Source organism: Medicago sativa, chromosome 1 (assembly GCF_051527215.1).
Source record: "Medicago sativa cultivar Bolivia chromosome 1, Bolivia_mono, whole genome shotgun sequence".
Lineage (NCBI taxonomy): Eukaryota > Viridiplantae > Streptophyta > Magnoliopsida > Fabales > Fabaceae > Medicago > Medicago sativa.
In genome coordinates this window covers 91,315,225-91,338,674 of record NC_140749.1, presented here as the reverse complement: position 1 = coordinate 91,338,674, position 23,450 = coordinate 91,315,225, and the positions used below count along the sequence as shown (strand labels likewise).

Here is a 23,450-nt window from a genome sequence, read left to right as displayed (position 1 = left end):
CTCATTGGTTCCAACCCCAGTTTCGCCTGGAGAAGTATTCAACAATCAGTCTGGATTATAAACAAAGGAGGGTGCTGGAAAATTGGCAATGGGAACAAGGTTAGGATTCTGGAGGATAACTGGCTACCTTACCAGAATGGTTTCAAACCTATTTCTAATAGGATCTCTACTCCTCACCTTTATTGGGTTAAGGATCTTTTATCTAATTCTCCTTTTGATTGGAATTATGAGTTAATACAAGATAATTTCCTCCCTATTGACTGTTCCCAAATTTTTCAATTACCTATCATCCACCAAAATAAGGAAGATGAGTTGATGTGGATGCATGACAAAACTGGTAACTATACGGTTAAGAGTGGGTATGAGGCTATCCAACATTGGAAAACCTCAGATAACACTGGTCCTTCTACAAGTTCCACATCCACTATGTTATGGCAGAAACTTTGGAAGATAAACACTATCCCCCGCCATAAAACGCTTCTATGGAGAATCCTAAACAACTCCCTTCCCATCAGAAATGAGCTACAGACGAGGGGAGTGAACTGTTCACTTCTATGTCCTAGATGCAATTCTAAGCTTGAAACCCACACCCACTTATTCATGGACTGCCCCCTATCGGAGAGAGTTTGGTTCGGATCTCAACTATCCATAAACATTAAAAGTTTCAACCAACAGTTTCCAGAATGGATAGCAGAGAACATTCTGAATAAAGATGCATATTTTTTAACTCAAATGGCGGCAATTACATACAGTTTATGGCATGCTCGTAATTAGGCGGTTTTTGAAGACGTTGTTGTTCCTGAGCTTACCATCATCCAACGTGCCAGTTCCAGTGTCGCTGCTTTCCTTCAGGCTACCTCTGATGCATCAGACACTTTGCATGATAATTACCCCCTCGCGCTAGCAACCCCACCAATCAGCATAACAGCAGCTCGCACTCAGATCGTTACTGGATCAAACCGGTCCCACCTTGTCTAAAAGCTAATACGGACGCGAATCTTCAGCTCCCAGGGAGATGGGGTATGGGTTGTATCATTCGTGATGAGGAAGGTCTTGTTCAAGTAGCTGCTACTTGGAGTTGGAATGGTATCGAAGACGCTTTTGTCGCTGAAGCTTTTGCTTTGTATGCAGCTATGGTGTTGGCCCTTTCCTATGGTTATACGCAGATGATCTTTGAATGTGACTGCAAAGTGGTTATTGATAAACTGAAGAAGAATAACGCTAATGATAGATCTTATCTGGGATCTATTCTCAAGGAAATCTGGAATTTGATTGGCTATTTTGAGATATGTAAATTTCAATTCACCCCTAGGAATTGTAACCAAGTAGCACATAGTTTAACTTCTTTGGGTCATGTTGAGACCAATAATATCTGGTGGGCCGAGGTTCCTAGTCCGGTCCAAGCTATGTACTTTTCTGATATAATTCATTAATAAATGTTGTCTATTTTCAAAAAAAAAAATCGTTTGTTTATTCTCAATTTTATTTCATTCAAATCCTACAAAGAAACTCTTTTAATCATAATATCTCAAAATTTAAACACACTCACAAAAATAGAAAGAGGGAATGATTCAATTTTTTTAGAGAAACACTTATAACATTTCATTAATTAAAGTGTGTTGAATACAATTTAGTATTTTAAATAGAACCTCGAGACTTGTTGACAATAAGGTCACCTAGTTAATTTATGACCAACCTCGTTTGCTAGAAATGATTCAATTAAAAAATATATACTCTCTCTGGTTACGATTATAAGCAAAACTCTACTTTTTAGATACATTGAATAATTAATGTTTCTAGTCACTATTATAGATTGCATACGTTAATTATTCAATGTATTTAAAAAGTGAAGTTTTGTTTATAATAGTGAAGGAGGGAGTATATTTTTCATCGATGGTCTAAATCTTTTTTTTTTTGGGTTAATTAAGTTTTTAGTCCCTATAAATATTCACAGTTTTGTTTTTAGTCCCTACAAAATAAAATCACACTTTTTAGTCCTCGTGACATTTTCCTTAAGCATTTTAAGGACTAAAAATGTTGATGAATTTTTTTTTCAAGGACTAAAAATGCTGTTGGAAAAATTTTATAGGGACTAAAAATGTTTATGGAAAATTTTATAGGGACTAAAAACAAAATTCTGAATATTTAAGGACCATTTGCTTAATTAACCATTTTTTTTTTAAGCCGTGGGTCTAAATCTTATAACCATTCAAGTATTTTCGTTTCATACATTATTTTTTTTTTAACTGATTTCATACATCTTTTCTCTTAATTTATCTTTCTGTCCTTAACTTTTTTGTTTTTGTTTTTAATTTCTCATTAACTTCTAATTTCAAATAAAGTAGTAGTATATTAAAATTTAGGAACCCCATAAAAATAAAAAATAAAAAAAACTAAATAAATAAACGTTTTGATCACCATGTCTGAACGCATGTTCCATGATTCACATCTTCATCATTTTATAATTAATATATCCTATAATCCCCTTTTTTATCTCTAGAAAAAAAGGGAACAAAAAGGTAATAGAGGAGAAAAAAAAGATTTACATGCCTAAGAAAAAATTTCATTAGACAAATTAATTTAGGAAAATTCTTTTTCCCCTTTTCTGATATTTTTTTTTTCTTTCTTCATAATAAATTCTACTGTGCCGGCAAAGTTCCATGCCGCCACGGATCAGAAAATTCATTGGAATCATAATACAAATCCGAATGGTTAAAAATCCCATCAAACGCAACATAATCAGTAGTATTATTATTATTCTCATAACCATAACTTCCAAATCCAGTTCCTAAATCAAATGATTCATCATAATTCGGTATCTGATTCTCAAACTCCCATAACTCACCGATTCCAGACGAGTCAGACAAAACTCGGCTCAACTCAGTTTCATCTTTCTTATCTTCCTTCACCGTCGGATATTCATATCCAGGGGGTGGAAGACCAAGTTCGTCATCGGAAGCTTCAAGAAGATACCCGATCTGAGACTCGCCGGAATCTGACGTCACAGGGAGAGAAGACGAAGCAGAAATCTCATCCTGTAAACTCTTCATAACGGAGTCAAGATCTTGTGTTGAGGGTGTTGGATCAGAATCGTTCAAGAAATCGAGTAAATCGTCTCTGATTCGTTTTGCCTCAGACGATTCAACTTCTGACTCGGACGATTCATCACGTAACCGTTTCTTGTTATTGACACTATTAGTAATGTTATCATCAGCCATTTTTATCTGAAGTAGAAATAAAATAATAAAAGAAATAGAAGGAGTGTGAAACGGTAGCGTTTTGTTGTTAAGAAGATTGTGTGAGTTTGAATAAAGTTGACACGGTGGTGGGTATGAAGAGAAACTCGTGGTGGTTTATATATAAGGGGGGACAATGGAGAGAGAAAGAAGGAAGAGAGTGTAATGATGCTGACCACGCAGGCGTGTGGGACCCAATTCTTCTTAACCCATCACCACACACCATTGATTTTTTGCCTTTTTGTTTTCCTGTTTCCCTATTCCTTTTCTTTTCACCTTTTTCTATTTTTGTTTTTAAACTAGTACCATTTTAGTCATTCAACGTGTAAGACAAGTTGTAATTAAAAATACTTTTTCTTGTAACACTCTTTGTAGAATTTGTATGCTAATATATAGCGTGTTGAAAAAAATAGTTTTTGCTAACATTACTCTATTATAAATATAGAGATATTTGAATAAATAAAAGTTAATGTATTAAATTATACTTTCTCATTTCTTTATTATAAGATTTTTTTTTTTTAATTTATTGAATAATTGAAATATGATATACCTTATAAAAAAAATTACATGATATATGTTATAGATCATGTATCAAAATTGTTTGGTGATTCAAAAAAAAATGTATCACAATTGTTTGTTATAATAAAGACAGAAAGAAGTATTATTGTATATTGAATAAAATATATCTTATATTTACGATTGAAACGAGTAGTTCGTGAATGTATCAAAATTATCAACAAAGCAATTGTCCGAAAGGAAATAGTAACAAATATTCCAGAATAATTTTTAAATACCTTGAATGTAAGTCTTATGAAAATTTGCGTGTTTATACATTGAAATATTTGGTTTTTTAAAAAATAATTTATTAATTTAGGATTTTTGAATAATATTTCAAAGACATTCGTTAACAAGACTCATTTACATATATACGAAAGACAACACATCTCATCAATGTCGTTCCTATGAAATAGGAGGCTCGGTTCTATTTTTAAAATAGGCCCAAGTAAAATCAAAACGCAATTCTTTTTGTGTAGCTAAGCTTCATTAAAAAATCAGAATCAGAAGAACTTTTAAACACGAAACAAAACAAAATAAAATTAAGTGAAAGAGAGTGAAATTTATCTAACGGTGTCGTTTGAAATGTCACTCTTACGTCGTAGGAAAGGGGAAAACGAATGGTTTATGCGAAAAATAAATAATTGTTGTGATTCTTTCATTGGGGGTGGGTATTATAATTTTTTTTTAGGCCCATAGTTTTTAGAGGCTCGGTTCAGTAGCGCTTCTTGCACTCCCCAAGGTCCGGCCCTGCATCTCATAAATCTAAGGGCAAACAAAAAACCGTTTTGGTTCTATATGTGTGGGATGATGTCATCATAGCCCTTTAATGTATCCAAAACTGCAAAGGCGATCGTATTATATTTTTTGTTAATAATTTTATATATTAAATCGATCAATAAAAAAATGAGCTAATAGTCATTTCGGTCTCTGAATGTGTAACGAGTAGTTACAATAGTTTTACAATGTATCAAAATTTCAAAATAGTGTAGGATTGTGCACTTTGTTAGTCAAAATAGTCTCCAATATTAAAATGTTTCATTAATATTTCAATACACATACTTATTATCGTATCAACACTTATACATATCTTCTTATTATCATTTTAGTTCATATATGAAAAAAGTTATTGTGGGTATTAAGAGATTATTTCATCGTCAGAGACTATTTTGAATAATAAAATGCACAATCAAAAACTATTTTAAAATTTGATAAATTGAAGACTATTGTGACTATTCATTACATATTCATAGACTAAAATGAATATTGACCGATAAAAAAATACTTGAGGACCAAATTGATTTGTTGTTTTTTTTTTGTGGTGGCCAGGGTTCGAACCCCAGACCTTGTATATTTTTATGCATTCTCCATATCAACTGAGCTAAGCTCACGAGGACCAACCAAATTGATTATTTAAAAGTAGATTGAAAGACGGAAAAATTAAATTAGATAAGAAAAAGACATTTATTTATGAATGCATTTGCAGTTTCACCTATATTTAGGGATGAATATGACAAAAAGTTACAGATTTGGCCTAAATCTAGAGATTAAAATGGTTGTTTGCTTCTTTTAAAAAAGGAAGGGAAAAAGAATCAGTGGCTGCTTTTTCCTTTTTTAATTATTGAATTGAGTTGAATTTTAAGTTGGAGTCCGGGTCAGTTGGCTAGGGTCCCACATGCCTAGTCAATCACGACTTTGATGCTTTTATTCAGCTCGTGTTTTTTCTTTGGTTGGTTTGAAAGGAAAAATCAAATAAAGAGGGTTAGTATGAGGGCGTTTTAGGAATCAAATTTAGTGGATTGTTTTTATTTTTAGTGTTTTTATTTGGTTGGATGATATTGAATGGAACAAGATTTGATTAGACTTGAAAATCGCATTACCAATTCCAAATTCTAGTTGATTGGAATGGGCAACAAGCAAAGAAAGGAAAAAGGAATGGATGGATATAAGTGGAGTGTTGTGAACGTCAATAATGTTGCATTAAAAACCTTTGTGATAATAATGTTGCCCACTATCGTAGCCTCAATCAATGGAGAGACAGATACACTTATCTCCTTTTTCCTTTCCTTAAAAACAATTTAAAGTGATCCGTTTTAATTATGTACTCCCTCCGGTACTATTTACAAGAAACAATTTACTTGTTAGATACGTTAAATAATTTATGTATTTGGTTTAAGTTCTTGATTAGATACATACATTATTTAATGTATCTAAAAAGTCAACTTTCTCTTGTAAATTGGACCGGAGGGAGTATCTCTAAATAAATTGTACTCCCTCCGGTCCTATTTACAAGAGAAAATTGACTTTTTAGATACATTGAATAATGTATGTATCTAATCAAGAACCTAAACCAAATACATAAATTATTTAATGTATCTAAAAAGTAAATTGTTTCTTGTAAATAGGACCGGAGGGAGTAGTACTTCTTTCGGTGCCCTTGGGTATTGGTTAAAGTATGGAGAATGTTAACCAGTGCCCCCGGGGCATTGGTTAAGCAGCTAAAAGAGGTAAGATTTTATTAAAAGGTGGTGTATAATTAGTTAGTCAAAAGTAATAGTTTATATTTCCAAGACAACTTTTCTACTTTTGTATTCCTTAACCAGTGCCCCAGGGGCACTGGTTAACAAGACCCTTAAAGTATTAAAATAAGTAAGTTTGCATTGAAAAATAGTGTAATTATTGCTAAGAAGAAAGTAAACACTTGTATTTCCAAGACAAAGTTCCTATTAATGGAATCTTTAACCATTGCCCTTAGAGCATCCACATTTGAGACACTCAATTGTGAGGTCTTAAATGGGTCCCACATGGACACATCATTTTTTTATTATTTTTTAATAATAGTATCTGATAGGTACTCATCAACTTCAATGGAAACCCTCTAACAAAAGGTCTAAAAGGGTCCCACCTATAACTATTTATTTAAGACACTATTATCTTATTTGAGAGATAGTACAATAAAAATGATTATTTTACGAAAAAGTAACATGGGGTCCACTTAAGCATTGAGGTATTAAGTAAAACTCTGGGTCTTAAGAGACCCCCAAAATTTTTTTCCACATTGAGGATACCTATTAAATACCGGGTCTTGTATGGTTAAAACCTCACCAATGTGGATGGTCTTAGGACACTAGTTAGAAAGACCTATAAACAAATACTATCAAAATTTTAGATTCATTTATTAAAGGGTCTTGCTAACTAAATAGTAGAGAGTTTTTCTTGAAAATATAAGTTTTGACTTATGATTAATTACAAAATTTTTTATAAAAAAATTACTACTTGCTTTGGTTGCTTAATCAATGCCCTGAGGGCACTATTTAGCACTCTCCTTAATCATTGTCTTGATGGCACTAGTTAGAAAACCCTTTAATAAAGGAGAATGATTTACTAAATTATGTATGTGATCTATAATAAAGATCATATACATCATTAATTAAATAGATCTAAAATATAAACTTTTGCTATAATCGTGACCGGAGGTGGTAAAATGGATTTATTTTCAATCCCATAATGTCTTAACTATCTATTACTCTCGGTCTTTAATACAATACAAGTTTACATTGTAAAATTTGAATTTAAATTCTCTTTGTTGAAATTTTCATGTGAAATTTCAACCATAAGACATGACAGAGAAAGTTGGAGTTAAATTACAAAGAAAAGTGGTTGATGAGTTTTAATGGTGGAGATTAAAAATTGAGAAAAGTTGGAAAAAAATCATAAGAGTTGGTAATGTAGTTTTTTTTAGAGAATGATATTTGTATAACTAATTTGTGACAACCTTTTCTCTAACATTCACATTATGCTTGTACTCTCTTTCTCCATTACTTTAGTTTTCGTGTCAATATCTATTTATTTTTTTTATAAATTTATAGTTATCTCATAAGTTGTCGTGTGAATTATTATTCAAATAACACATCTTTTTATATTGAAAAGAAAAAGTTGATAGAATAGTTAACAACTTCATTTTTTGTGTGGAAATATATCTAAAATGTCATTTGTGTATTCATTATTAATTTTCATGTTTCAAGGCAAATTTGTAGTAGTTTTAATTAAAACTATGTTTGAAAAAGGATTAATAAATAAATATAGGAAAATTAGATGGGGTTTTTATTTACAAATAATTTTTTTTCAAACGATGTTGAAATTTGAAAGGAGATATTATGAAAATGGACACATAAATTTCTCAAGATATATTCAAGGACGTATATTATAATTTTTAGGATACAATAAACTATTTATATATATATATATATATATATATATATATATATATATTTTTGACAAGATAAACTATTTATATATGAAAAATTTAATGTGATTAGATCGTGTCATACTACATATAAAAGAAAACCCTCAGGCTCAAGGTAAATTCACAAAAAAAAAAAAAAAAAAAAATAGCGAGTGTTGGATCCACGTTTTAATAGCAGGCTCGCGCCCATTTTGCATGAAGCTGAAATTTATAGTTTCAATTTGTTGTGTGTTTAGGTGGATTTGAACGCAAAAATAAACATATGTTTGGTGCTCATGCTAGCCCTAGGGGTGTTCAAAACCGAACTAATCCAATAGAAAAACCGCAAACCGTACCAATCCAAACCGAAACTGCAAAAAATCATATTTGGTTCGGATGTATTCAGATTGTTTTCTCACCCAGCTGCATGACTTGGTTCGGTTTGCGGTTTTTATTTTACCAACCAAACCAAACCAAACCAAATCAAACCGCAATATAAGAAAAACATTAATTAAACATATGTTGTCTAGACCAATATTCATAGAAACTAAACTCAATGAAAACTTTTATAAAATGTCATGTTTTTTCTCTTGTTAAGTTTCTTCTTTACTCTTTATCTCAAAAATATTTGTTTTACTTGAACTTTTAGAGAATGATAAAATCTTAGTATTTGCATTTCTTACATAATAAGATTATTTTTTGCTCACATTTTTAATTTGGTTTATGTTGTTGAGAATATGGTTAGATTTATTTTTTTTAGAGAGAGAATATGGTTAGCTGAAAATGAAATGTTGATGTTCGATGAAATTTAAAACATTGCTGAAAATATGTTGTGTTTTAGTTTATTAACTTGTTTTAATGTTGAAAACAAAAAATTGTATTGTATCGACAAAAACCGCACAAACCGATCCAACCAAACTGCATTGGTTTGGTTTGGTTCGAATTTTATTTTAAAAATCAACCGAACCAAATCAAACCACATATTTTTTTATCTTACATAACTTTTAACCTCAAAACCAAACAAAACCGCACCGCAGATATCCCTAACTCATACGGTTTGGCGTTTCAAAACATGAAATGCGAGTTTAGAATGTCAAACTCAATTCCACAATGTTTGGCTATCTATTTTTTAAATTGCTTTTGTTTCCAAACTCACATCACTCTTGAAGCACGTCGGTGTACTGCTTCGATAAGAATTTAAAGATGTGGCTGCTACTCCTTCATTTGTTCCTTAGTACAATTTTAAGAATGGTTAAATATATTTTGTCTTTATAAATATTTCAATTTTTAATCTTTCGAAAAACATTAATCACCACTTTTGGTCTCCTACTTTAAGCTAATTTATGTGCATTTTTTAAAATTTTGATTTTTTTATTTGCAGTCATGTTTAGAATATTATAAGATTCTATATCTTTGTGAGTTTAGTTCAGTTGGTATGGACAATGCATAATATATATAAGATCCGGGATTTAAACCCCGGCCACCACAAAAAAAATTCTATATTTTTTTACGTAACATGAAATATATATGAATTTTTAAACACCAAAAACATAAAAATTCTATTATATATAATATTATATTTTTTCTTTCAAAATCTCATTCAATTTTTTTTTGAAAGGATCTCATTCAAAAATTTGATAGGTACACACATGAGTTGATTTAAAAGTATGACCAAAAGCGGTGATTGAAAACTTTTGAAAGATTAAAAGTAGAAGAAAAAATTTACGAAGACTAAAACAAAAAGTTCAAATATTTATAAAAACTAAAAACATATTTAACCATTGAAAAAGAGATTTTTTTTTTTTTAAGAATGTGGTGCTTTCTTTAATCAGAAATAATGTGACATTTTTTTTGGTCTAAATCTGGTATCCTCTGCACGCACAACTGCGGAAATTAATCCCCCAAGCTTTGTGCGACTCAAATAGGCAACAAACTCTCCCCAAGTGTTTTAATGCGGTTGCATGCCCAATTCTTCATTCGAACCAAAATTTTGGTTAAGTTAGAAGAGACTCGAGTCATTTTATATAAATGTTTTTGGATAAATAATGTGACACTTATATTTACGTTTTTTTTTAATTATGTGCTTAATAACTTTGATAATTTTAATACTTTTTTTAACAAGCAAAAATGGATTATATTAACACTGCTATAACAATCTCTTTAGCACAAGATGCGTGGAAAATACTACTAAAAAACAAGCAGCTCACACAAGATAGAAAAGTTGATAATGGACATTTTTTTTTTTTAGGGGTTCAATGGACATATTTAATTATCCTAAGTCTCTAACAAGCCATGATGGAATGAGAGAGCAAATTGGCTAATTAACGGATTCGGAGTTGATTACAATCAAATACTTGAAGTTATAAATTTGAAGTTGAAATGTTTTATCAAAGATATTTTTAATTGAGCAATGCTATATCTCTAGAAAAAAAACATCAAGAATTCTTCAAGAATAAAAAGCAACCAATCACAATGCACTATTTGCCACAATTCAAGGAGGTGTGGCTGAAAAATAGGAAGTGAGCAAATAAATCATGCAATTAAAACTTGCCACATGTGTCTTGAAAAATTCTTGATGCTATTTTTCTAGATAAATAGCATTTTCCTTTTTAATTTACAGGGGAAGTACTCGTGTAGTGCATGCATTCGCACGAGATCGTAGTATTTTACGGAGTACTCGTGCTGTCCACGCATGTCACGTTTTTTTCTTCTTCTTTATTATTAATTAAATCAACTCAAAAAATTGTCTTAGGCTAAGGACAATACATTATAATATAAAGAAGTTAAAATTTCTGAACACTTCACTTATTCACCTTTAAAAAAAATAAGTTGATAGTTGTTGTTTTAAATTTAAATGTTTATTATATTATGTTTCTATGAACATAATCCATTTGGTAATATATTGTAATATGCAAGGTCGAAGTTCGAACATCAAACATCACGTTTATTCATCTTGAAAGTTGAATTCTAACCACTAGATGACATAATAAAAAAATATTATTATATTTTTTTCTCATAATAACATAAGAAAAAAGAGTGTTGCTATCACTCGTCTTAAACTTATTTTTATTTTTTTAAAATAACTATTTTAAACTTGTTGAATGGAAGAGTCTGGAAAAATCATTGTGCGTTTTGTTCTTCTCACAAACTTATATGTTTTGTCATCAGTCAAATGTTTTATAGTTTTTCTTTTTTTGACCGGAGGTTTCATATATTCAAAAGGTCAATTTTAACAAAAAAAAAAAAAGGTGTATTATTATATTCAAAAGATTGCAATTGTGTAATTGAATAATTTTATTAGTACCATGATCGCTTAAAATACAGGTCATCTTGTGTATATCTATAATGAAGATGAAAATATCTTCTCTTTTAATGGTTTGAGAATGAGAGTTAATCTTTTGTAAATAGGATGCTCAGCATGAGTGGCTGCGAACAAGTTAAAGATGGTGACTGTTTAACATAGCTGATCTACATGGAAACACTTTCATGATCAAGTAAAAAACGTCAACTACGTGAGATTTTTAAGCTAGAAGCCTTAATAGTGGATGTATATAGTTTTAGGCAGCCCTGATTCAGTGATTCTCTACGACGTGGCATGCAATGGTCCACGTTATAAGCAGTATTTAGGGTGACTCGATTCGTTGAAGGATAAGCCTAAGAACAGGAGTGTATATTAATATTTTAAGTTAAAACTATTTATATAATTCTAATATGTTTATGCAGTGTTTTAAACACGTAACAGAAGATAGAATCAATGAGACACACATAGTTCCAATTCGACCAATTGCAGTTGGGTAAGCTAGTTCCGTCAAGTTTTTTTTTTTTTTTTTTTATAATAGTGTTTACAATTATGTCACCATGGAATATTCATCTAGTAGTTTACAAAGAATTGCAGAAATCATATGAAAGAAAATATCTAGAACTCATCAAGGAAAATTCCATCTTTTTTGGTGTCAAAGTCTCATAGACGTGTTTGTGTGGCTTAAAATGAGAGTGTAACTCAGGCATTCTCTAATTAACTTCCTTGACTCTGAGGTTCTAGACCTGTGCGGATATTCAACCGACATCATGGTATTGAATGAGTATATTAGACTTTTCTTATTCATAAAATGAGTAGAATAGACTTTAAAACTATTCGCTAGGAGCATATTGTATAATGAAATTATTGTTAAAAGTTGTACTCCCTCCGTTTCAAAATGAGTGTCGCTTTAGCCAATTGCACACAGATTAAGGAATGAAATAAAGTAGTCAAATGTCATAGCAATTTTACCAAATTATCCTAATCAACTATTGGTTTGTTTTTCATTAAAGAAAAAATAATACTTTGGAAGTAGTGTAACATAGTATTAATTGAAGGGTACAATTGAAAAGAAAAAGTTATTATTGCATTGAAAACCGAAAGTGACATTCATTTTGAAACAATTTTTTTTGGCTAAAGCGACATTCATTTTGAAACGGAGGGAGTATATCAGATGAGATATGATTTAGACATGTATTTATAAGTGGTGGGTATATCAATCATTTTATAAGTTTGAATTTTGGATTAAATTAAAACTAAACATAAATTCTAAGATGATATTATAGTATGAGTTTTTCTATCACGTGTAAATTTACACATGTTAAAAAATTAAAAATAAATAAATTTGTATTGGAACATGTTAGACAAACCTTTATAATATATCCATTAAATGTATATGTATGTCTATATGTTTACTCATTATGATTCTACTTATCACAATATGTTAACTAAAATCAGCTTAAATAAAAAAGTTTGATAGACTAAAATGACATTTTTGTTGACCCATATTAATGAAAAATGTTAACGGATGTTCAAAAATAATCTTATAATTTATATATTTGACAAATTGAAACTTCAAAAAACATTTTTTTGTACATTAAACATATAAATTATATTTCTTTTTGATCCTTAACAAATGTCTTTAAAAGACATTTTTTTGTACATTAAACATATAAATTATATTTCTTTTTTATCCTTAACAAATGTCTTTAAAATAAGAATACTTGTTACTTGTTAGCCTAATCATGTTTTTATAGTTAAACAAGCTTCTAAAAAAGATTTCACTTGTCTAATTTTTTCGAAAAAAATCTTATCTGACTTTGACCTAATTTAGACTATTGTAGACACTGGTTGATCTGTCCGATCTATTACGTACTTACCACTCGTAGCTACAAAGGGACACATTGGTGGGTGTTAGTTAGTTTAATTTATTTATTGCATTAACACGCAATTTACTTGTTGATTTGCTTGAGTCAGAAAAAATAATGGTTGGTTTTTGCTTAGGAGAACTCTTCACCGAATAAAAGCTAGCTACCTTCACTGACGGATCCAGGATTTTTGAATAGTGGGGGCGCCTTATATAAAATTGTCCTCTACGATTTTTTATATTATGAAAATTTTGAATGATTTTATCATTTTTAATATCAATAAAAATATTTTTCTCTATAAATAATTAAACAATCATTTAATTGGTCATCTTCCACTCGATTTCGCATCCGATTCTTGATAATATTCATATTATCAAGAAAGATTTGAGATATATGATGATAGGTGTGAACTAAAAGAGAAATAATTTGTGATTAGTGTGGGCAATGTGGTTAAAATGTCAATTATTGATACATTATTATACTGAAAAAAAGTGTTTTTAAAATTTTTGTGTGGGCACAAGCCCGCAGATGCAACAACATGCATCCGTCCCTGGCTACCTTTATTAGAGTAAATCATTAAATTGGTCCATATTTTTTGTAAGTCACTTTCAAATAGCCTCCAACTTTATTTTAATATTTTAAACTAGTCTATGTTTTTGTTAAAAAGTTTCTCAATTAAATCATTTGTCATGTGATAAAAACATAAAGTTAGAAACTTAATTGAGAAACTTTTAACAAAGACAATAATTAATTTAAAATATTAATAAAATCGGGAATTAATTTGAAAATGACTAACAAAAATAGGGATCAATCAAGTGGTCTACTCATTTTTATTCATTCATTAAAGAAATTAAGGTAGAACTTGAATGGTAGTTGGGGTTTCTCAACTACCACGTGAATGGGATGGAGAAGACATGAATCAAGTAGTGGCAAGCAATACGTGCCATTCTCAATTATAGATGGTGTGCTAAAAAAATATCTGTCACGCTTGGCCCATGGTGACAGTGAGTCAGTGTTAGTGTGCTGTGTGAGACACATCTTGTTAATGGTGAGCACATGGTATTTCTATTTTATTGATAAATATATTAAAATTTATTTTAAGATAAATGAAATATATACAAATTACAATACTCCTACTAAATAGTTGAATGACGACTATGTAGTATACAAAACTTAAGACATAGAACGGTTCACATTTTTTTTCATTCTAACATGGAATGTTCATAACTATTCTCATAGCAGTAATAACTAAAAACAAGTATCCGTGAACTTAGCTCAGTTAGTATAGATATTGCGTAATATATGTAGGGAATGAAGTACGAACTCCAGACACTCAATTTATTCTCTTAAAAAAAAAATCTAGCAACTATAGCCTATTTGACAAAAGAAAGAGTAAAAACACTATGATATTGTATCGATCATGTAAGTACAATTCAAACATGAAAGATTATATAAACATTTGATATGCTCGTTGTGAGTAAAGATTCTCTCTATTTATATCACTAAATGAAGAATGATGTTTAAAAGGAGAAAAATGTGAGTTCTTCTATCCCACCATTATTAACTAATTTTTACTTTCTTTCAAAATTTTGTATCTTTATCTCTTCAAAGGACAGAAACACATAGGATCATAAATAAAAAAAATCTTAACTCGCTCGTAAGTGGGTTAAAATCCACATCATTCATCTGGTGAGTGAGACCCATCATACTTGTTCTGTCGGTGGCAACGAGAGATATGAAAATACCAACCAATTTTGTCGTCCCTGGTACGGAATTTAATACTCCCGAACCAAGATTTACTTTTCTTTCTTTCTTTGTTACCTTAAGTAGAGAATAAAGAAGTTGAACACGGTCCATGAATATAATTCAGTTGTACATAGCAATATGCAATGATTAAGATTTGAATTTTATTAGAATCAATCACAAATTTTTTATTAGAATTAATCACAAAATTTCATAACTAATTCATATTTTATAAGATTCAATCACAGATGAAATTACGTCTACGTCACATTCATTCCACAATAGTACTCTTTTGGGTTTTTTTCTACTCTCTTTCTTTTAGATTACAAGTTGTTTTAAAAAAATTATTTTAATTTATAAGTCGTTTTTTAAAACAAATAAACCATTGATATCATTTTATTATTATTGTTTTTTATTCTTTCAATTCATTAATTTATCTATCATATGTCATTAATGAAGGTAATATCATAATCAGTTTTATACAAAATTAATTACATTTTTTAAAAAAATTAATTACATTCATTTAAAATATTAAAACGACTTATAATTCATGACAACCCGATGAACAACACAATAAATAGTGTCTGATTGTGGACAACAATCCTTTACGTTCCTCTCAACTTCACCCACGATTACTAGTTGGGTATGCTTTTCAAAGTGGTCCACACGAAACCTGATTTGTTTGGTTGCAGCACGGGTAAAACCCAATTAACAATTATATTAGAAAGCAACTCTTCCATAAACTTAAAAGAAACTGTTAATTAATACTCTCTTCGTTTTAAAATAAGTGTCGTTTTAGGTGTTTACACACATATTAAGAAATACAATGATTAAAAGAAAGATAATGGTTATTTTACCAAATTATCCTTATTAACTATTGGTTAGTTTTAAAAATAATACTTTGGAAGTAGTGTGCAGAGCATTAATTGGAGGGTACAGTTGAAAAGAAAAAGTTATTATTGCATTGGAAACTGAAAGCGATATTCATTTTGAAACAATTTTTTTTTGCTAAAGCGACACTCATTTGTAGAAAACTAGTTATTGAATCAAATATAGTATAAGTATATTGCAAGTTGTGTAGTCAATATTATTCAACGTGCAGTACACGGGTATATACACTAGTTGATATTATTTCTATTGTATAGTATTTCGCTTTTTTCGCTTTTATTAAAAATATTTGGTAGTGTAGTTAATATGTCAATTTCATATATGAATGTATCTAAAATACTACTCTATATACGTGTATGTAGTAAAATTTGTTTTTACATATTCCAAAACACTTAGTGGTAGCAATTACAATAAATGTTTATTTGGAAAAGAAACAACAAATGAATCTTGTAATTTAAAAATGAGTTTATATTTACGGATAATTTTTTTTGTCAAATGAATGTCTATATTCTGGTACAAAGAGAGTGTTTGTTAAAAAAGATGTCTCAAAATAATTGTTATTTTAAATTTCAATTAAATATTAATTACTCCTATATTTTTCAATTGCCTAGTTAATATTAAACAGTCTCAATTCAATATCTTCGACCTTTTTGTGAAACTCAATAATTTCACTTTACGTAACGATAAATACATTGGTACTTTTTGCCAAAAAAAAATACATTGATACACCATCCGGTCACTAATATAAGCAAAAGTTTGATTTTTAGATTCATTCATTAAATGACGTATGTAGTTTATAATAAAGACTACATACATCATTTAATGAATGAATCTAAAAATCAAACTTTTGCTTATATTAGTGACCGGAGGGTGTACTTGATAAAAATAATTTAGTAAAAATGTTATTGACTACGTTTCATTTTTATGTTTTTCTTAATTTGCGAGAAATTGTCAAATAAATTGTTTATTATGGAGTAAGAGAATTTCTACACCCTCTCAAAAAAGAGAGCATTCAAACACAAAAAATAATGGCATAAGATGATCAACTTACTTAGGGTGTGTTTGTTTCAAGTTTACCAAATTTATTCTTAGGAATAACATTCCTTGAAATATAAAGATGAAAAATTTATTCCAAGGTATTTAGAAAAAAGATGTTTGGTTAACATTATAATATTCCAAGCAACCTTAAAAATAGGGATTATAATAGGTAATTACACATAATTTTATTCCCATATTCATGGGAACTTTATTCCCACCATTTTCTTTGGGAAAACTTTTCTATTCCCAGAAACATTTTATACCCGGGAATAAAATTTAGTAAACTTGTAACAAACATAGGCATATATATTTTTATGATTTTATTCCCAGGAATCTACAAATATAACTCGAAACAAACACATTGTTAATGTTTCATTCAATATATATATACTTTAAAACGAGCAATGATATTTGAACAATCATTTGGTGACAATTTTTATGACAATCTTCTTTTCTCCTCTTTTTACTGGTCAAAAACAATAGAGAGAAAGATAAAGAGAGTAAAAATATAATGTGAGTATAAGAGAGAGTTGTTTAAAAATTGTTACAAGATGATTATACAAATATCATTTCTCTTTAAAAATATGCTTTTGTTTTTTAAAAAATATCCCTTTGATATCTTCTTAAAAAAAATAGGTTTAATTAAGTTTATAGTCCCTATAAATATTCACAGTTTTGTTTTTAGTCTCTACAAAATAAAATCACACTTTTTAGTCCCTGTGACATTTTCCTTAAGCATTTTAGAGACCAAAAATGTTGATGGAAATTTTTGACAGAGACTAAAAATGCTGATGTAAAATTTTTATAGGGACTAAAAATGCTGATGGAAAATTTTATAGGGACTAAAATGTGTGATTTTATTTTGTAGGGACTAAAAACAAAATTCTGAATATTTAAAGGGACCATTTACTTAATTAACCAAAAAAAAATCATGTTGCTTTAGATGTTTAAAAAGAATCATTTTGCTTTTGATCATCTTTAACTAAGATTATTCATGACCCTTAATAAGTAGTTATTTAATAAATAAATAATAATAACAATAATACGACCCCAAAAAAAAATGTCTAAAAAATTAAAACAAAACTTATATTCAATGACACAATTCTTTCTAAAAGAAGCTTATATGCAGAGACATATAAATTTTAGAAATCACTTTGATAAAGTGTGATTCTTAATTTTCCCACCCAAAAAAAAAATGTCATTCTTAATTGGTGATGTTGTTGGTCCTCTTCTTTTCGTACACATATGTTCCTTGCTATGGAATTATTTTGTAGAGAAAAAGGGTCCTTTTCTATTTTCCCCCCAACCCCACGCATCCAACAGCAATAATATTCCCATCAATCAATATTTCTCCATGAACTCGTGTCTGTGCTTCTATCATGCACGAGAAAAATAATTTTGGAACCTAACAAAGCGATGGCCTAACCCAATCAATTCCAATATCCATGTTTATCTATGTATGCAAAAAAGGACAAAGCTCACATATACACCGTCCACTCACCTTTGCCTATATTTAGCTTTAGTTTATGGTCCTACGGCATAAGCTCATCTTAACGCTAGATAGATGAGCATATATCCATCTTTATACTTGATTGATGAACTAAATTTCCTCATCAAGTGAATGTTACTTTACATCACATGGAGAAAAGAGATGGCAAAATAGCACCAAAGAAATCATATTTGATTAGAGCATTGAATTTGTCTTGTCTAACCAAAGTTAGATGGCAAGGACGTGTACGTTTGCGTAATTGTAAATTCACACTTCTTCGATTTGAGTTATAGAATAAATGACTTTTTTTTTTAACCAACCATATTGATCTATGAATGTGTGAGACGAGTTTGCTATAGTTCATGCATGTATCAAAATTGTAAACATATCCCCAAATATATATTTGATTAGTCATTTTAGTCTTCATATATGTTTTTAAGTAGTTAATTTAATCTTCGAATGTGTTCTTCGTTAGTTGATTTAATTGAAAAATATTCTAACATAAGAGGCTCTAAGATATTTGCAATTAGAGTGACAACATCACACACTCACAATCGGGGGTTGGGTAGCTAAACTGATGTGAGTTAAACGATAGGAAGTTGGAGATCTTGCATTTAAATCCGACAAATGAGTAAATATTAATCTAACAACTAACATTTGCCATTAAAAAAAAAAAAGAATCACACACACAAATCAAAATGACTTTTTACTACATTTTTTTTTTAAAAATAAAACGTGATAGGTCACCATCTAATGGTTTAATCATATAATTGTAATTATATTCCAAAGTGTTGGATATGACTCATAGTATAGTTTAGAGATAAGTGAGTACACTTTTTGATTTTTTTTCTTCCAAATAACCATTCCCAATATATAACGAAAATTAATTATGAGACCAATATAAAAGTTAATTATGAGACCAATATAAAAGCTCATAATTAGTTAAGGGACCGATTATGTAATTTAGTCTTTTTTTTACCAAACTACAATACTTAAATAGGTGGTCATCTTTCTGTCAATTCCGTGGGGCGTCGCTCTTCCAAACATAAAAGTAGGATCTTTTAGTTCAATCTACACGGGATAACAAGTTCAATAAGTGGTCATTAGAGTCTCTCTAACATAAACTCATCTGCCTATAAAGGACTCTTCCACATTAAAACGTGCTAAAACAAAATAAAGAAAAGAAACCAAACTTGTATCAACGATTAAAACATCCAAAGACTTTGTTTTAAAAAAAAAAATCCCTAAGACCCGAATCTCTAATTTGGGTTACAACGTGATGATGAATTTCACTTGGGTGCTACTAGTATTGGCTTTTGACGCTATTTGTGCCTTTAATGTATTTTATATAGAGAATGATGGATAAATTATTAAAATAAAAGATTAAATATATTTTTGGTTCTTATAAATATATCAACTTTTTGTTTCAATCTCTCAAAATTTATCTTCAATTTTTAGTCCAAAAAAATGTTCATTCATCATTTTTGATCGAGACTTTTAAATCAACTTTTATGTAACTTTTAAGTTGTCTGTGGTAAATGATTTGGTGTGTAAAGCTATCTGGAATGATGACAATGTTGAATTTTCTTATCAATCTTCGATTGGTGCTTCAGGAGGTTTGATAACGCTCTGGAATCGTAATGAGGTGGAGGTTTGGTTTTCTTTTAATATGGAGCATGTGTTAGGTGTTCAAGGTCAATTTGTGAAGACTGGTGAGCAGTTTACTCTTTTAAATGTTTATGCTCCGTGTGATCCTCATCGTCAACAATTGCTATGGCAAAACATATCAGCTAGGTTAGCGTCTTTGATGGATGATAATGTTTGTTTGTGTGGTGATTTCAACGCTGTTCGGTGTGCGAAAGAAAGAAGAAGTGTGGTGTGCGTTGTTAATGTTTCAGGCAGCGCTAGTTTCAATGATTTGATCGACAAGAATTGTTTGGTTGATCTTCCTCTTAGGGGGCGCAGATTCACTTGGTATCGAGGGGATGGGAGATCTATGAGCCGTATTGATCGGTTTTTGTTGTTAGAAAATTGGTGTTTGACGTGGCCTAATTGTTTTCAGATGGCTTCGTCACGAGGTTTGTCAGATCATTGTCCTATTCAATTATGTATTGAAGTTGCTAATTGGGGTCCTAAACCGGTTCGCATGTTAAAATGTTGGGAGTCGTTCACGGGTTATGATTCATTTGTTCGTGAAAAATGGAGTACTTTTCATCTGGAGGGTTGGGGTGGTTATGTGTTGAAAGAAAAATTAAAGTTCATCAAATTGGCTCTAAAGGAATGGCATGTGCAACACACAAAAAATTTACCAGCTAGAATTGATTCTCTAAAGGACCGGATTGCGACTTTTGATGTCAAGGGCGAGACTACAATCTTGTCAGATGAGGAAATTGAAGATTTGCGTGGGTACTCAGAAGAGTTGTCTTCGTTAGCTCGGGTTAACTCTAGTGTTTGTTGGCAGCAATCGCGGCTTCAATGGTTACGCGAAGGGGACACAAATTCTAAGTTTTTCCACAATATTATGTCCAGTAGGCGTCGACGGAATGCTATACCTTTCTTTCTAGTGGATGGTGTGTTGGTTGAGGGGGTAGAAAATGTCCGGGCAGCAGTGTTTAATCATTTTTCCTCTCATTTTAAAGCCCACAGAGTTAGCCGACCTAGCATGGAGGGTTTGCAATTTCGCACCTTATTTGTTCGTGAAGGGGTTGATTTAATAACACCGTTCTCTTTGGAGGAGGTGAAGGCTGCGGTTTGGGACTGTGATAATCTTAAAAGTCCTGGCCCAGATGGGATTTCTTTTGGTTTTGTTAAATATTTTTGGGATTTGCTGAAGAATGATGTGATGCGTTTTTTGACGGAGTTTCATAGGAATGACAAGTTAGCTAAAGGAATAAATAGTACGTTCATTGCTCTTATACCTAAGGTTGATAGCCCACAACGTCTGAATGATTTCCGACCCATCTCTTTGGTTGGTTGCCTGTATAAAATTCTGGCTAAGGTCCTTGCAAATAGGCTTCGATCAGTAATTGATTCTGTTATTTCTGATGCTTAGTCAGCCTTTATTAAAGGTCGTCAGATTCTTGATGGAATTTTGGTGGCAAATGAGGTTGTTGATGACGCGCGTAAATGAAAAAAGGAATTGTTACTATTCAAGGTTGATTTTGAAAAAGCTTATGATTCTGTCGATTGGAATTACTTGGAGTTAGTGATGGTAAAAATGGGATTACCTACTCTTTGGCGCAAGTGGATTAAGGAATGTGTGGGGACGGCTACGACTTCAATGTTAGTTAATGGGTCTCCAACAGATGAGTTCTCATTGGGTAGGGGTTTAAGGCAAGGGGACCCTCTATCACCCTTTCTATTTCTCCTGGCGGCGGAAGGGTTTCATGTGTTGATGGAAGCTTTCGCTGCTCATAATCTGTTTACTGGTTACTCGGTGGGCAGCCATGTTCCGGTGGTGGTGTCTTATCTTCAATTTGCGGATGATACTATTATTTTATGTGAAAAATCTTGGGCTAATATCAGAGCTATGCGTGCCATTCTATCGCTTTTTGAAGATTTATCTGGGCTTAAGGTGAATTTCTCTAAGAGTCTTTTGGTGGGAGTTAATATTGCTGGGTCTTGGCTTTCTGAAGCTGCCATAGTGTTGAATTGTAAGGTTGGTACCATTCCGTTTATGTATCTTGGTTTGCCTATTGGTGGGAATGCTAGTCGGTTGGTTTTTTGGCAGCCTTTTATTAATAAGATAAATTCTAGACTGTCGGGTTGGAAATCGAGACACTTGTCCTTGGGTGGTCGTTTAGTTTTACTGAAGTCTGTCCTGTCATCACTGCCTGTTTATGCTCTTTCTTTCTTCAAGGCTCCGTCAGGTATTGTTTCCTCTATTGAATCTATTTTAAATAATTTTTTTTGGAGGGGGGGGGGGGAGTGTAGACCACAGGAAAATCATTTGGGTTGACTGGAAATCTATTTGTCGGAGTCAGGAGGTTGGTGGTTTGGGGGTTAGGAGAATTAAAGAATTTAATTTAGCTTTATTAGGGAAGTGGTGTTGGAGGGTGTTGGTGGAGAAGGAGAGTTTGTGGTATAGGGTGTTGGTGACGCGGTATGGGTTGGAGGATGGTCGGTTGTGTGCTGGGGGTCGTGATAGTTCTGCGTGGTGGCAGAATATATCGACCTAGAGATGGGAGGGGGTGGTTCCTTGGCAATGTCAGTCGGTTATTGGGCGATGGTAGAAATACGCTGTTTTGGACTGATATTTGGGTAGGTGAGGTGTCGTTACAAGATAGATTTAGTAGGTTGTATGAATTGTCGTTACGAAAAGGGGAGTCAGTGGCGTCGATGAGAGCTTTAGGGTGGGGAGTTGAGGGTGATGCGTGGAGGTGGAGGCGTAGGTTGTTTGCGTGGGAGGAGGAGTCGGTGGAAGAGCTCACTCTTTTACTTCAAAATGTTTCTTTACAGGTTCATTTGGAGGATAAATGGAAATGGAAGGAGGACTCTTCTTTAGTTTATACAGTTCGGAGTGCATATACCTCTATTATTGCTCAGGTTACAGTTGATAATGCGGAGGCAATCCCTTCTATTTGGCATAAGGATGTTCCGTTAAAGGTTTTGCTGTTTGTGTGGCGTTTGTTACGTGATCGACTTCCTACAAAAAATAAGTTACATAAGCGACATATTTTAGACATTGATGATCAATATTGTGCTGGCGGATGTGGATCGATTGAAACATCCACCCATTTATTTTTTCATTGCATTCATTTTAGTTCGGTTTGGAACCATATATTACGGTGGATTGGGGTTGTCTCGGCGATGCCTATTGATGTTACATGGCATTTTACTCAATTTCAACACCTTTGCGGTATCATTAAGTCGAGGAAATCTATTTTACAGGTTATTTGGTATGCGACTGTTTGGGAAATTTGGAAGGAAAGGAAAAAAAGAATTTTTAACACAATAGATAGCCCAATTATGCAGGTGGTAGACAGGATTAAGTTGCTAACTTTCAAGTGGTTGAAGGTGAAGTTTCCATCTCTTCCTTTTAACTATCATGGTTGGTGGCTTAGTCCGTTTACTTTACTAGGCATAGGCTAATTTTTGTTAGTTGTTCTTG

At 31.4% G+C, this 23,450-nt stretch overlaps 2 protein-coding genes across 2 annotated transcripts; one reads left to right on the top strand and one right to left on the bottom strand.

The window, feature by feature from the left end:
- Positions 1–1,022: 1,022 nt before the first annotated feature.
- Positions 1,023–1,433, top strand: LOC146959088 (uncharacterized). Its single transcript, XM_085753051.1, has one exon. The coding sequence runs from the start codon at positions 1,023–1,025 to the stop codon at positions 1,431–1,433; it is 411 nt and encodes a 136-aa protein (XP_085609177.1).
- A 975-nt stretch (positions 1,434–2,408) lies between these two features.
- On the bottom strand, positions 2,409–3,331 carry LOC146959087 (uncharacterized). The gene has a single exon (XM_085740609.1). It carries the CDS (start codon positions 3,216–3,218, stop codon positions 2,640–2,642), a length of 579 nt encoding a protein of 192 aa, XP_085596735.1. The 5' UTR covers positions 3,219–3,331; the 3' UTR covers positions 2,409–2,639.
- Positions 3,332–23,450: the final 20,119 nt, after the last annotated feature.